This window comes from Ixodes scapularis, unplaced genomic scaffold, assembly GCF_016920785.2.
Source record: "Ixodes scapularis isolate PalLabHiFi unplaced genomic scaffold, ASM1692078v2 PGA_scaffold9__187_contigs__length_104089568, whole genome shotgun sequence".
Taxonomy (NCBI): Eukaryota; Metazoa; Arthropoda; class Arachnida; order Ixodida; family Ixodidae; genus Ixodes; species Ixodes scapularis.
In genome coordinates this window covers 61,836,848-61,852,238 of record NW_024609884.1, presented here as the reverse complement: position 1 = coordinate 61,852,238, position 15,391 = coordinate 61,836,848, and the positions used below count along the sequence as shown (strand labels likewise).

The following is a 15,391-nucleotide window of genomic DNA, read 5'->3' as shown; positions in this document are numbered from 1 at the left end:
GAGTGAAGCCGGAAGAGGCGTTTAATCCCAGACTGCCTTGCGCACCCGTTCCGAGGCCGTGGGGTAGCGCACCGGCGGTTCGTCTGCTTTCTAATCTGCTCCGGCGTGTGCTTCACGAGGCTAGCTTTCGATGCGGTCGGCGTCCGCCGTGGGCGTCCACGATGCAAATGCTTTGCAGCGTGAGTGTTTATACTTAGTTCCACATTATGTGCGAGCGAAGTCAGAACTGGAAGCGCGAGCCCGTCGTTCTGTGCGCTCCTGGCTTGCATGCGCGCTCGTGCGATCCGTGCACTGTAAAGCTCTATGCTCGTGCTCGAAGCTCCCGCTCCGCTCAGACCGCTCGGACCTACGATGAAACGTACTATAATAACACCATAGGAATCAAACACAGGTATCCCAAAACGCCAAATGCTGGTGCGGTAGCCAGTGAACAGTGAAATCTGCCCGCGTACGACTACGATACGCAGCGCGACAAGGCGCTGAGCGTAGAGACCCCCTTCGTTCAGAAAGTACGTGATCAACCCAAAATCGATTCAGTTTGAGTTGCAACTTCTCTAAAATCTAGGCATTCTATGCTTACGAAGCGAGCTGCGCGGGCCACTATTGGGCTTGAGACGTGGCGTGGTGGAATCGAACAATAAAATATGAACACATAACAAGCTGTTTTCGCTCTTCGTCACTCTCAATTAGATCTACATCGAATTCTATACAATGATGGTAGCACGAACGAAAGGTTGAGGTCTTCCGTATACATTAAGGTAAGACACGTTAGTTTTGAGTTTATAAGGAACAACGACAAGCAGCTTTACGAATCCCTCTAAAGAGCAAGTTATCCCCATCTAGAAGAATAATTCAAGCTCTGTTTTGAAGTATCAGGTGAGTAAATATATTTACATATCTAGTGAGATCAAACCCTGTCTTGTTTGATCTCGATGAGCATCGTATCGGACATGGGCTCGTGAAAATCATACTTTGAAAGGTAGACCGCGATCGCACATGCTCTATATGAAAACTCGAAGAGGGCCTAGCCTATAGTCGGATGCAACCTGAGAACAATCTTTTAGCTCCACCCACAAGCGCATTGCGCCCATCTGAAGTGCCTCCGCCGTCAAGAAAGTAGTTCGCTAGCAACGTTGCTTTCTCTTCCTCCAGGAAACGTGTCTTAAACTACTACATTATTTATTTAATTCATTCAGGAAATTTAAATAAGTTAGAATACGTTTTTGTCAACGAAATAGCTGTTTAGTAAAGAAAGAAAGTCATGTCCAATGTACCGTCTCCCCAATTCATTTTCTGTCCAAGATACTGTCTAACATACCGTCTTCCAGCGCCTTCGATCTGCTTCGATTGAGGGAAAGCCGCTGGGGAAAGCGAAGCACTTATAGTTCCAAAATGAGTTGCTGGGCGAGTTGGATAGACATCTTGACTTAAACAGCGCAAATAAGTTAAACAGCGCTCTTTCCTTCCTGTTGTCTCTTCCTTACGTAACTTATTTGCGCTGTTTAAGTCAAGACACTTATAGTTCCTGCAAATAATAAATATTTAGTGATTTACTTAGTTTTGTGGGCTTTGCGCACGAAATGTGTGCCTTTATTTTGTTGGATGAATAGAAAACAAGATTAATTATACTTTTCGGGTTTTCACAAATCGGCACCCTCCCAAGTCATCGACACCACCACCGCGCCCCGTTCTCCTTGTCTTCCGTCATGGATCCCACTGAGGTGACATCGGAAAGCGATTCCTCCGATTCTTCTTGGACGAAACAGCCTGGTGCAGCCTTACCGCCGACACCAAAGCGGTTCTTCAAGAAGCACAATCTAACGAAGCAGACGACGTCCGGCCTAGCTTCTCACCTCTCAGCAGTACTAAGCCTCGCACCCGCTTCGAAATTTTCGTTGGCGATAGCGTCGCTGGATTCTCACGTTGTCGCGCAAAAACTGCTGCTAACGCAAGCCGATACCATTAAGATTTCGTGGCGTAACCTCGGGCACGTAAAACACTGTGCAAAAAAGCAGAATAATTGTCACGAGAAACTAGCGTCGCGTTGCTAAGGCCAGCAGCCATGTTGAGCTTTTTTTTTCTTCAAAAGGATCGCGATTGGTCCACAGAATCGTGACGTCAAGAAAACGATTGGCTGGCGTTTCTCGGCGTAGGATTACATTTTCCTCTGAGAGGCATTTCCGGTTTTTTCTTAGCTTGCAACCGACTATAGCTAGTTCAGAAGCCTAGCTTTCGTATTCTCTAAACTGTGCTTCTTTAAAACGTGCTTCTTCCACTGAAACGAGCTTCGATAGAACAGCGTTCGTTCAACGGTAGTAAACCCGCCCCGCGCTATTAAATTTTACGCGTGTTGAAACACTGTGATATAAGAGTGCAAGCTATCGTTCAGACACAGAACTGCTGCTGTTTATGAAAAAATGCAATGCGCACCGCCAACTCCTTCACGGTGCGTCGTCTAGAGCGTCTCAACTCTAGTCGCGCTATTAAATTTCACGCGTGTTGAAACACTGTAATATAAGAATGCAAGCTATCGTTCAGACCCAGAACTGTTGCTGTTTATTAAAAATGCGTTGCGCACCGCCAAGTCCTTCACGGTGCGTCGTCTAGAGCGTCTCAATTCTAGTCACTTACTTTCTGCTGGGCAACCAGGCGTTCGTTTATAATAATCTCATCCAATTCCGACCATACCGGTTTAAAAGTCTCCCGTTAAGCGCTGTTTCAAATAACAGTGGGTGCTGCCATTACTTTCGGTGCACACAATCGCGTTGCCACGGAAATGTCATCGCAACGCGGTTGTTTGCACCGAAATTAATGGCGGCGCCCTCTCACTAGGCTTCCCATTGGTCAAGAAATGCTCGTTGCGGCTCGTGGCCACGCCTACTTACGTTACACTTCGCTCCATTATTGTAGAGTGCCTTCATACACACGCGCGCTTTTGCTTGAGTGGTGACATCTCAGCCATTTTTCCGCCCAATCGTTTTTTTATGCATTTTGAAGTGCGCGCAATCCGGTGTCACTCAGCTCGAGCGCGTAGCTTTGGCTAATGCATAGACGCCATCTTACCGCCCAAGTCACGCACCGAGTGCGCGAGAACGTCACACGCTGGCACATTCCGGACAACAATGGATGTCTTCACCCTGAGACAGACAGACATCTAGGCACCCTAATGCATTGGGGATAGGGACGCCACCTCCTGCCCATTATAACTTCTTTGGTCTGGACAAAAGCCATGTAACGGGCGCCCCGCTGCGGCGAGACGCCGAAAGACACTTGTTCCGAGCGATGGAATGTCCTGTCGTGCTTCTCGCGTTCCTCGGGCTACCGCTCCTTTCTCCTCGGCGGTTTTGAAAACCATGTTTCGAGTCCTCGCTGCTGCAAAAGCTGTGCGCTGAATACCAGACTCCCCGAGAAATGCTATTTGCTACCGCGCTTCAAATCTGCGACCGGGCACTCTATGGCTCCGTCATCGAAATGCCAGGCTCTGTGAGTATGTCCCCGTTGCTCTCGGGCAGGGGGCGCGAGCGCGTCCGCAAGACGCGACCATGTTATGCTGGCAGCACTATCGAGGCGGCGCTGTAACGTTCGATTTTGCACGTGCCACGTTCGAATACAAGCGTCTGTCAACACCTGTAAACGCGCGATAACAAAACGAATAAAAAAAAAAAACCTAAATAAAAAAGAATTATGCAGCTCGCGGCCTCAGCCTCCCAATAAACGTTCCTTTCAGCTTTTTTTTATTTTTCTGCTTTTTATATAGCTTTCGTGAGCCCATATGTTTCACTTTACGTGATGGCGAAGCTGAAGCTACTTGCAAAAGCATGTTATACCCCTGAACGATGCTCGCACTGCTCCAGCGCGCGTGCTTCGAAGGGACACTGAAAGCTCGGAGCTCGCTCTCGTAGCCTCTACTACGCTTGCATTCATAATGAACCGGAGTATAAAAAAACAGTACTGGGGAAGCGTAACGACGCAGGTTCGAAACGCGAGCCAAATATTCTGTTTTGCTCGCCTGGAGCGCTGCTCAAAACTTTAGAGCTACGGGCTGGCCATGCGGCCTAGATCGGCTTCGCCCAACGGCTTTGCTGGAGAACTGCGAGATTCCATTGCCGTCTGGAGAATGTCTAGAGGAAGTCTAAGGAGAACGATGCTTGTATGAAGTATTGATGCCATGTCAACGCGCAATACCTTGTCAGCGTTCACGAGTGCCTGTCTATCTCTTTCAGGAGTATATGACCGCTGCCGAAGCCGCGAGCTATTCCAGAGTAACTATAACAGCCAATTCAGCACAATGTGACCTAGAGCTCCGAGAATCGCAAGGAAAACCTGGACAGTCACATCCCCTCACTGCTGGATTGACTCTGGTGGATTGTAGCCTCCGCATGCATTGTACTTCTCGGCTATTCAGTGACTCCTTTTTTTCTGTGTCTTCTGATTGCACAACCGTTTGCATTTCTCGGCAACTGTGCATGGCTGCCGCCATAACATAGACCATCCGTTTTTGTTTCATGATATTCCTATTACTCCACTTCATTACCATAGCAGGGCAGGTTATTGCCATTTTAGATGGTACTGTGTCCTTCTTCCCACCATATTGGCCTTTTTGCGAAGAGGCTCGTCAGCGCTTCTTTCGGTGACTTGCTATCTCGGTAAGTCAGGAGAAAGTCAGCCATGGCAGCTGTAATCTGGCTCATGTCTAATGGCGAATTCCACTTGGTCGTTTTGGAGCGCGCCGGGATCGACTTTTCTAGAGCGAGCCTATTTCACTGAGAGATCGGATCGAGACCGACGTGTTTCACTGGTCGTTTTGGATTAGCTCCCACTCCAGATCTCGATCTGGATCCGAGAAAAGTCGCTCCCACGATTTCGGCGTATTCAACCGGAAGCCAGCTGGGCCAGCCCTCGGCGCACACACGTGACTTCCTTTCTCGTGGGGCATCTCGCCTGATCTCGCCCATCTTGCCTCAGAAGAAGAAGAATCACGTTGCGGGCTGGGCTCCTAGATTGTCTCGACATCATAAGAATTCGTAATGGCCGCTTGCTTACCCCTTGGCTCGACAGCCGGTTCGTTTTTCAGGAAGGAGAAAAGAAGGTATTTGCCGACGCTACGGGCATTCCGGCAATCTTTGCTAGAAGCGCCTGAGCCATTCCTGCCGCTCGTGCGTCGAACACGTGTTAGCGCCGCGATTGCGAAAACGTCTTCGAAACGACCGCGGCTGCCGCGGAAAGGGGATTCCCGGGCAGTTGAATGACGGGAAGGCATCCGCCGATCCCGGAGCAGTATAATCATGTTCCACTGCGGATCCGTAGGCGGCGCGACCCCGTTCGGATCGTGTGCTCCAGTCCGGATCTGGTCAACTGATCCCGGCGCGCTCCAAAACGGCCAGTGGAATTCGCCATAAAGCGTTTGTGTGCCAAGGCTCTATTTCAACATAAATGCAAGCGAAGCCGAAGGCACTAGCGCAGCGGTTTCGTGGCCTGCACTGACGTCACACCAGCTGCGAGTGTGGTGGCCTTGGTATCATTTGCAGCGAAACTGCGTACTATCGCTCTTTTTTATTTGCAAGAGGAAGTAAAATGCACACCGGCATGCTGCAATGACGTTACTGCAAGCCACGTGTAGCGCTAACTCGGCCGAACTTGAGTCTTCTTACATTTTGAGCTACGCGACGCCGTAGAATCAAAGGGCTGAATCGGATGACCACATTCACGGTTGCCCCGGGATCATTACCAACTCCCGCCTTGGCTCGCGAAAATGTGAAAAAAAGTATTTGAATACAGATAGTTTATTAAATGTAATACGGCCCGAGCTCTTACGTTGAGATACGCCACAGGCACAGCGCATATGGTTATTTTTTGCAAACATAAGATCGACCAGAAAATGGCCGTGATGTGAAGCGGCCGATAGAAGCAAGGGAAGCCAAACCAGCGCTCTGAGCTAAACCCCTTCGTAAAAATCACGCTCCGCGTTTCTTACAAGAACCAACAACCACTATTGGCGAACGTGAGAGAGGCGTGCCACGAGAACACGAGCGAGAGACCGGACCGCAGTTTCCTCTCGAAGGCCGCACCAAAAAAGCTTTCAGCCTTTCCACTCTGATGAAGAAGGAAGACCAGCGAAGCTGTACTATGGTGGGAATGAAGTAATGGCCGGTCGGAAGTCGGCAAACCAGAGTGGAAAGACTGGAGAGGTTGCCGCCATCTATAAGTGACGGCGGTAGCTGTCTAGAGTTTAGTGTCATCATTTGTTTGCTGACGGACATGTTACTGGGGAAACTAGCCCTTAACAGGTCCGCTGTAAAAGAAAACCTTTTGGTGTGTGTGTATATCTATACAGCCTAGAACTTAGTCCGCCTCAACGGGCGACTGTCTCCCAGCTGTAGATGAGCAATTTAGCGAGTGCAGTACAACCGCTAGCCTGGGGTCTTTAACGTGCACCACGCAATAGTGATACACGACCGCACGCCGGTACGACGGTCATCCAGGTCGAAACGGGCAGAGGTGGGGATTGAACCCAGGATCCCTGGGTTCTGCAGCGCGAGCTTTCGCTTCATGAGCTCCGAGCTGGTGTGTGCGGGGGTGCGCTCTAGTTTACAGGGACGCTCCATAAGAGAGCCACTTAAAGCCCCTTCACGTCTCAAAAGTAGCGCAAGGTACGTCGATGCACGAGGCACGTGCAACGTGCAGCCCTTGGGAAGATCATGGCGGCAGAGCGCAGCACTGAGCTAGATTTCGGACGCCATGTTCTTCCCAGAAGTGGCGCCCGGCACGTGTCTCGAGCATTTCCCCAACAATGAATGGCGCCACTTTTCCCAGGATAGAGGGACTTTACCGACGAATTTAGAAACCTCACTCAAACTACACTCAAAGTGAAGGGCCCCTCCACTTCCTCGAGGAAGGCGCGAGGGCTGGCGCTGGCCAATCGCGAGGACGGATCCGCCGTCGCGATTGGCCAGCGCCGGCCCTCGCGCCTTCCTCGAGGAAGTGGAGGGGCCCTTCAGTTTGAGTGTAGTTTGAGTGAGGTTTCTGAATTCGGCGGTTAGAGCCACTAATTTCTTTAGCTCATTTGAGTGCTGCGCCGCAATTTCTTCCAAGTGTCGCAGGAGGCACCGGCTCGTGCATTGGCGTATTTGATTATTTGATGCCGCTTGCAAGACATACAAACACACCAAGGGGCTTTACTGAGGGCGTGTGACTCCTCGGTGTCACCTAGGGACTCGCGGAGCGCGAGGTTACGTGGCACATTCTTACCTCTAGATTGGCTGCATAGGGCGTGGCATCGGCCGCGGTCACTCTAAAATTGAAAAATAAAAGCTCGTCGCGCGGCAACAGGACATAGCACGTTGCCATGGCATCACTACGTCATACATCTGTCGCCTATCATTGGTCCTATTTTGTGTGTGGTACAGCAGACAGAACTTTCACATAGTCCATTCTCCGGCGAAACGGCAAAACTGATCTCAGCGGCGTCAGGCAAAGGACTTGTGCCGCGAGGCGGCGTACGTGAAAGCTCGTGAAAGCAGCAACAACCACAAATGCTCTGGCTTGGGGCATTTGGTACTGGTGTCGCCATCTCGTTGAACCCATTAAAAATAAATCTAGCAAAGACGGCCCTGTCAAATTTATTTACACAAATACGCAAATACCATGAGATTTAGATTTCCTGTAAGGGTCTTAAAAATAATTTAAGGGACACCTCTGGTACGTACTGCCATTTGTTTTGTTACTTTCGTCTTTTACGTTATTTCATTTCCAAATTGCCACAAAATGCGCGAAAACGATCAAAATTTTCATATTTCTGGATTTAATTAAAAATCCCAGTGCTCTCAAAGGAAAATCCAAGGGCCTTACGCCCTTCAATATATCTTCATAATGAACCTCAAAAATAATCAAACTCGGGAGCATTCCTGAAACTCAGCTTCGTCTAGCGAAGTTTGCCCATTGAGTGACGAGTGGATAAATTCCCCTGAAACAGAGGCGCCCGCTGCAAGAACAAAGGGTGGAGGTGGGCCAGCTTTTGGTTGTGTCGCGGCGGTGCTTATTGGGTGCTGGCGGAATATCCAGCTCTTAGAGTTCGCCGGAGTATATTATATCTGTCGCTTCCCTTGCTATGGTGGACTGGGAGATGTGCACAACACTTCCTGCTCCTTCTGATCGTGCCGCGAGAACTCCTATTGGATGCTGGTGACGCGTAGTGATTTTTGACTCAAGTCGCATACCACATCAAAACGCGCGCGTCCAGATCGGTTTACCGTGAACGACGGCGACGCACCATCGTTTGCGACCGCGCTGCTATTAGTCTGTAGTAGCTGCCGATGCGCGGTGCTGGTAGCACATTGTATGTAAAGACGCTCTGCCACTTTTGAGCCCAAGCACGTCCCATCATAAATTACCTTAGCGGTATTGTGCAATCAGCCGTACTTAATCAGCTCTTTAACGAACGCTCCCTCCCGGCTCCGACCATTAGTGCGCAATATCGCGCAGCTCTGAAATCATTTAGCTGTTTAAACTCAACAGCTTACTTTGTACTTTATTAAACTTTTTGTTTTCGACCTTCGTGAGCGTTTTCATCGCTCACTAATGAGAACATAGATATAAAACAGAAGCGTTCGATATCCAGAAACTCTTCAATGAGCAATGACCAGTACATCAACACTATCTGCCAGTTGACTCTGGCTAATTACGTTCTTCGTCCACGTGTCACCTTTTCCAGAGGTGTAACTAACTCTTCGAGATACGTTCTAAATTACGGGCCTATCAGAAGCTGCTGAGCCTTTCTATAAGAGTCTGGCACTTTCTCCTGGTACGGGGGAGGAGCAAACGGTGGTGGATACATCTTGCTGATGTCAACGATGGTGACCTCTTCTAGAGGGTACGGTACTACGTTCATATTTGCGCTCCTCATATGCAGGTGGGCACACATAGATACCGGTAATGGCTCTGACCGTAGCCTCACAGAAACGCCACCGGCACTGTTTCGGGGTTGCGGTGTTACGGCGCCCTTCCTCTTCAGTGGAAGCAGACAGAGGGCAACAAAAACAAGCAAGGCGACGCAGACCAGTCCCAGTCCGCCCCAGTGCAAGTCGGCTCCCAGTAGAGCCATTCCGGAAACAAACGTCAAAGTAATGATTATCAGACATAACACCAGGGTGCTTTTAAGCGCCAGGCAGTTTTTTACGCGCTCCAAGCATCCTCCATGAGACCTGCTATCCTGAACGTTTCGATCGTGGCGACTATCACCTATCGGTGTCCTTTCATCTAAGACACTTGGGTTTCCAGGGCTGATCGGAGGAGGCATTATTTAGGAAGATTGACCACTGACACAGCACGGTCAGGTTACTTTGCCCACGAGCACTGTACCGTTAATTTACGTCTTTAATACCGGGGTCTCGCTTTTCATTGGAGCCGTAGCTATCTTCAAGAAATAAAATTAATTTGCGAGTCGTAGTAATCTTCCCGCAATAACAAGAAAAACATCAGACATGCACGATATTTTCAACCTCCGATCCAAGCAGCTAGACCTTGAAACCCTTAATTGCTGCAGCAAACACTCAAATGCCTGTGTAGTTCACTGTTGTACGCTCTGCTGATGTTGTCACTTGCACGAATTGATAAAAATAATAGCACTCTGCGACGCTCTAGTAAAAGTAAAATAAACAAAGTAACGTGGTTCATAAAACAATTGCACCGCGCCAAATTCCTCTATCGGCTTCTTGTCACAACAACGCTTTTAGAGGAAGACGGTCGTGAAATCATCACTCTCTCGCTGCACCGGTGGCCACTTAGTCATGCGGACAGCTTGGTCGTTGCCAGGCACAGATTGCAAGCGAAGGAGATCTGAAGTGTGAGGAGCCCTTTTGTCCTGGGAGGCCGGGTAGGGCGGGATATCGATGGCCATTAGGGCGTCTCCACCTTGAGCGGTGGAGAGTGTGGTCGCGTCCATCTGCTGGCATGAAGATGAGCGACGCGGCTGGCCACTGTAGAAGGTGCGACCGAGCCAGACGATGCCAAAGAGCAGCGACACGGTGAGACTGGTTCCGACCATGAAGAGCCCGACGGTGACGTCCAGCAGGACTATGCAGAAGATGCCCACCACACACAGGGTCACCAGCAAGGCACCCACTACAGATGATGTGCTGCACCTCATGGGCAGGGCATGACCGGCCGGGGTTCCACGACCGACTCCTTCGCCCCAACCATCACGGCCTGCGGCCGTCTTCAGAGTGTGCCCTGGATTGGAGTAAAAGAAGGCGTTTTTAAATTAACTACTCGAACCAAAAATATTCCCCTTTCTTTCAAGAATAAAAAAAATGTGTTAGACAAAACAGTAGGCATTAGGAAAAGATTGAACATTATTCAAAATCACGAACAATTTTCACGGGTTGCACTAAAATCGTGGAATTTTCCCTAGTGTGGCTTTAACAGCAGCGAACCCGCTGAAAGTCCGTAACGAGCGGATGCTGTCATATTAATGCATTATGACGGCTCCCGATGTCATTTTGTTTCGGTTTGACCTTTGCGCGGAACCTACTTTAAAAGGGGGCTTGTGAGGATATTGGGTTTAGATGTTCAGCACTTTATGCAAGATGACACAAGTGTGACATAAGAATACTCGCACGCTACACTCCTGAGCTTCTTTGACTCAGTATATTTTCAGATTGAAACAAATTATTTCTATCAGCCTGTCCTTCGCAAATCGTGCAGATGTAGTGCGGGGAATAAATATAAGCGTTGTTAGGGGACTGCCTCCAGGGGGAGAGGAGTGCGATTTTTTAAAGACCACAGACCCTGAGTAATGGGGCATTACCTTGGTGAATTTCGAGAGTGGTTTTGGAGCGCTGTTTTGGGGAATCTTCTTAGTCGTTCTAGCACGCGCTCGCATTTACCACACCAAAGGTGCGAGCATGGAGCAATTTTGGGGCGTCACAATTATCCAGCAAGGGAATTCTTCATCACGTGTTTGGCATGAAGTCGGTTAAAGTCACTGCCGTGGGGGACATTTAGGTTCATTCTCTTGTGAAATTGCTGCGGTGTCGAGAATTGCCGAAGTATAAAATCGTGAGGAGCATAGCACGTGCCCTGTGCCTTGCCAACCCCACTGCGTGGCTGCGAGTTGAGGGAGGGAACGCTTGTTGTTTTGTCTTTAAGATGCAACCCCACTGTGCATGACGTTTTGGTGCTTTTCTGACGGTTTATAACTTTCTTTCTATGCATCCTACAATTATAAAGTTAATGTCAAATTAAAGAACTGTTTTTCAACGATACTTTAATACCTCGATATTACGAATATTTTAGTTACTTAATTATTCTGCTTTTGATAGGCCACAGTCTCTAATATTGAAAAAATATTTCTGGAGTTATAACGTCCCACCGTACACAATATTTTACGTGAGCGTTCGGTTGGATATAATGAATTAAAAAGGTGAGGAACGAACCGTACAGTTAATTTAAATTTTAATATAAAAAATGAAAATCGTCTTATTTTATAGTGCTATGCAAACGGAATACCGTCAACTAATCAAAATTGCGAGACATTAAATTACATAGCATCCTTCGAAATTACATTTTTCAGAACTTCCATACTGATGTATTACACGTTAAGAGCGTTATTAGACATCAAAACTTTCCCATTCAGTTACGGCAAGTTGCAGTTTCTTAATATAAAACACAGATGACGACACGTGTTTAAGAATAGCTTGATGTGTATTTACCGTCGTGTGCCACTTGGAACACCACGTGACAGACAGAAAAAGCGCCAGATGTCAGTGTGTCAAATGCCTGGATGCCCGCAGTGAGTGAGCCAGAGATGTCAGAACAGCAAGCGTGAGGCTGCGGGCGCACCACAGCTCCTTCTGCGCGCGTTCTACTGTGCGTCGGTATAGACGCTTTACAGCAGCTGTGCATGGGCGCCACCATAACTGACGTTCAGTTTTTGTTCCCTCTTATTCCGTTCGCTTCACTTCATCATTACCACAGCAGGACAGGTTATTGCCATTTTAGATCCTACTGTGTTCTTGTGCCCAGCATAGGCCCTTGTGAAGACCCGTCAACGCCCGCTTCAATGGCTCGGCATCTCGGTAAGACAAGAGAAGGGCGGCTATGGCGGCTCAATCTGGCGCGTGTGTAAAGCGTCTATACACATGCCTGACGCGATCCGAATTGAATGGGCGCCATGAAAGAAATTTCGTCATTTGGGATTCCGCCACGTATGGGAAAACATTTGAATTTTTTTATCACTTTCAAAATCATTTTCGCAATCAAACTATGCGTGTCTCAATTGTTCGACAATATTTTGTTTCAAAAACCACCTCAGTGGTTCTTAAGTGGCAGTAATATTATAACAAAACACAAAACATTAAAACGTCTCAGTGTCTCTGAGCCAACGCGCTGGCCCATGAATGCATATTTGTCGGGTTTAAAGGAGCTGTGCAACGATATTCAATTGGAATGTTTTTCTCTCTACACTAGCTTACTGGCACACCTCGGACTCAAGGATACTCACACGCAACACCATTGGCCAAGAAACTCCTTTGTTGTGGTGTAATTTCAAGGACAAAAGCGATCATTTTCATTCAATCTCTCCTTTGCAAAATTTGATGACGTAACTCGGGGATCCCAGTACACCCAAGTGACGATATTTGAATGCGGTTCATAGATTGGACCCGAGCATTGCGTGGGCACTCGACTTGGGCTCGTGACAATTGCTAGCTCGAGAAGCATTCGGGTTGTGACCCGTGTCCAATCGCTGCAACGACGACAACAGCCGAGCCATAACAATGTCTGGAACTCAGCGCGTGTCCTGCGCTTTGCCAACCCCTGCGCGTGGCTATGATCAACACTGGCGGCATATAATCGGCTCCAGATCACGTGGCCGCTTGTTCTGGCTGCGAGTTGAGGGGGTGAACGCCGCTCGCTTTTCTTAAATTTTTTTCTGGGACTTCTATTGCGTGGGGTGAAAAACGAACGCGTGTTTCATAGGTCATTAACGTTAGGGATCCGATTTAAGCGGTATTTGTGCACAGTACAAAAATTGTTGCATCGCTCCTTTAAATACCGGCCGAGGTGCACGCAATCTGACGGAGGCCTATATGATATTTCGGTTGCACGTCAAAATATCTCCAGTTAGTGAAAATAAACCCGGAATTTTTTTATTTTCTTTTATCGGGGCGTGTTAGGTGATTTTTGTCTGTTTGGCTTGTAAAACCCTAAGATATGAATATTTGCTCTGCTTCACCTTAGTTTAGAGCACAGCCAACGCTACGGGCCGATGAAGCTGAAGCAGCGCCAAAAGCGCGAGGTCAAGCAGTTCGTTCTCTTTCTGTGCCTGTGCGGTCGGGCTAAACTACAGCCACTTATACCCCTGTTACACGGGCACACTTAACCGCGGTTAACTCAGTTTAACTGCTGTTGCGCGGCACCACAGTTACCGCACTATACTCTCTGACAGCTATTTCAGAAGAAGTGAAGAGCGCGCGTGCACTGCTTTGCTAGATGCTCAAGATGCTCAAGCGCACGTTCGCCCATAGCTTTGACTGCATAGCCGCAAAATGTTGTCGGCAAGTATTGTGCGCTAACTGCAGCTTAGCCTAACTGCAGTTAAGTGTGCCCGTGTAACAGGGGTATAAATAAGCTACGCTTCATACACATCTTGGCGGTTAAAATGTTGGTTGTCAGTTATCTGAAGCTTAATCTGAAATCACAGGAAACGGTTTTCCGTCCTCCACAAATGTTTAGACAGTTCGCGACAAAGCAAATCAATATTACGTGAGCTTCTTAACACCGTAACTAATGCTGAATGCTGAGGAAGTCGCACTTTTGAATCATGACGATCGGCAGTCGCGTTTGCTTTGTGCTAACCATCAAGATGGCGGCGCCTACAACAATATCGGGGAAAAGAGCACCGATACTCTAAAGCGTGTTTCACATGCAGCGGTTTTGGCCCTAGAGCGGCGCGATTTCTGCCGTCGCGGCGCTCTGGCCAGCACCAGCGGTTGAGCGGCACGAGCGCTGCGACGGCAGAAATAGCGCCGCTCTAGGGCTAAAATCGCTGCATGTGAAACACGCTTTAGAGTAGCTCATTTGGTTTAGCTCAGTAGGCTAAACTAGGGTGCCTCAATGTCCTTCTGTTTAGGGTGATGCCACACTTTGTAGTACCCGATGCCGACAGCACGCGCTCACGGGTAAAATCCAAAGAAATCGACGAAAACAAAATGTCGCCATAGCACAGTCAGCGCCACAAACGCGTGCAGGGACACGATCTTTCACGCGCTTCTGAACAAAAAATAAAAATAAACTTGTGGGACAAAATGGCGAGATGCCACCACCCTAAGCAAAGCGCACATGAAGGCACCCTAGGCTAAACCAAGTGCGGTGGGGGATTGTTGGCCGAGTGTGTTGTGGAACCGCAGATCAGAGCACGTGGAGAAATGCTCGAGCGCGAGCTCCGTTCAAAGCACGGAGCTCACGCTGCAGAGCCTGTATACGGACTAAAGCCCCTCGATGTGTTTGCGTTCGTCTTTCAAGTAACGTCAAATGTGCCAGTGCACGAAACCTGTGCCTCGAGCAGTTCTTGGAGGCAAATGGCGGCACAGCACTAAAATGACTGGCACATTGATACTTTAGACCCACATTGTAAAAAAAAAAAAAAAAAAAAAAAAAACTGCCAAATGATTAGCTACTAGGAGCGAATAGCGGTTGATCACCCGCTCCTGGCACGTGTATTGCGCGTTTCCATAACAATAGTTAGCGGTACTTGTAAAAAAAAAAAAAACCTAATCAAGGGGTTTTAGCAGGGACCCTGGGTTCTGTCGCCCACCTGCATCTTACCATCATGCGATCGTGTGTCACATATATTGCACGGTGCACGTTAAAGACCCTGCGTGGTGCACGTTAAAGACCCACATTGACTGCTTCGCCAAGTAGTATAATTCTTTGGCGGATAAAGAAACGGAAGGGGCACTGATACACTTGTCATTGAGTTGTGCGATCTTCTCCCCGTCCATAATTTTTTTTCTAATTAGAGAGTCGCTACTTCGTGCAAATACAGCGTGTTCTTTGAACTGGGGATCTCAAGCCAGTCCTGGCGCTGAATCTCTAGATTATGGCCGGAGACAGACTTTTTCGTTTTCTTTCAATGCTCTCTCAGTCAATTGTTGAGACATCTGCCAGTTTATCCAATCAGAGCCTCTTGCCAGTTTGTCCGATCAGAGCCTCCTATATTCGCAACTCCTACGCCCTACAGATGGCCGGGCGGTAGTTCCAAGATGGCGGAAGAGACGGGGATAGATTTCTTAGAATTTCCCTTCTCGCTCACGCTGGTCAGTGTGCTAGAATTAATTTATTTGGCTACAAATACGGAGTGGTCAGGGCAGGAGCATATCACAGGTGGCGGAGA

At 48.5% G+C, this 15,391-nt stretch overlaps 1 protein-coding gene across 1 annotated transcript; it reads right to left on the bottom strand.

Annotated features, from left to right (window-relative positions):
• Nucleotides 1–8,743: 8,743 nt before the first annotated feature.
• On the bottom strand, nt 8,744–9,295 carry LOC8028834. The gene has a single exon (XM_002401906.5). It carries the CDS (start codon nt 9,293–9,295, stop codon nt 8,744–8,746), a length of 552 nt encoding a protein of 183 aa, XP_002401950.3.
• Between the last annotated feature and the right edge of the window lie 6,096 nt (nt 9,296–15,391).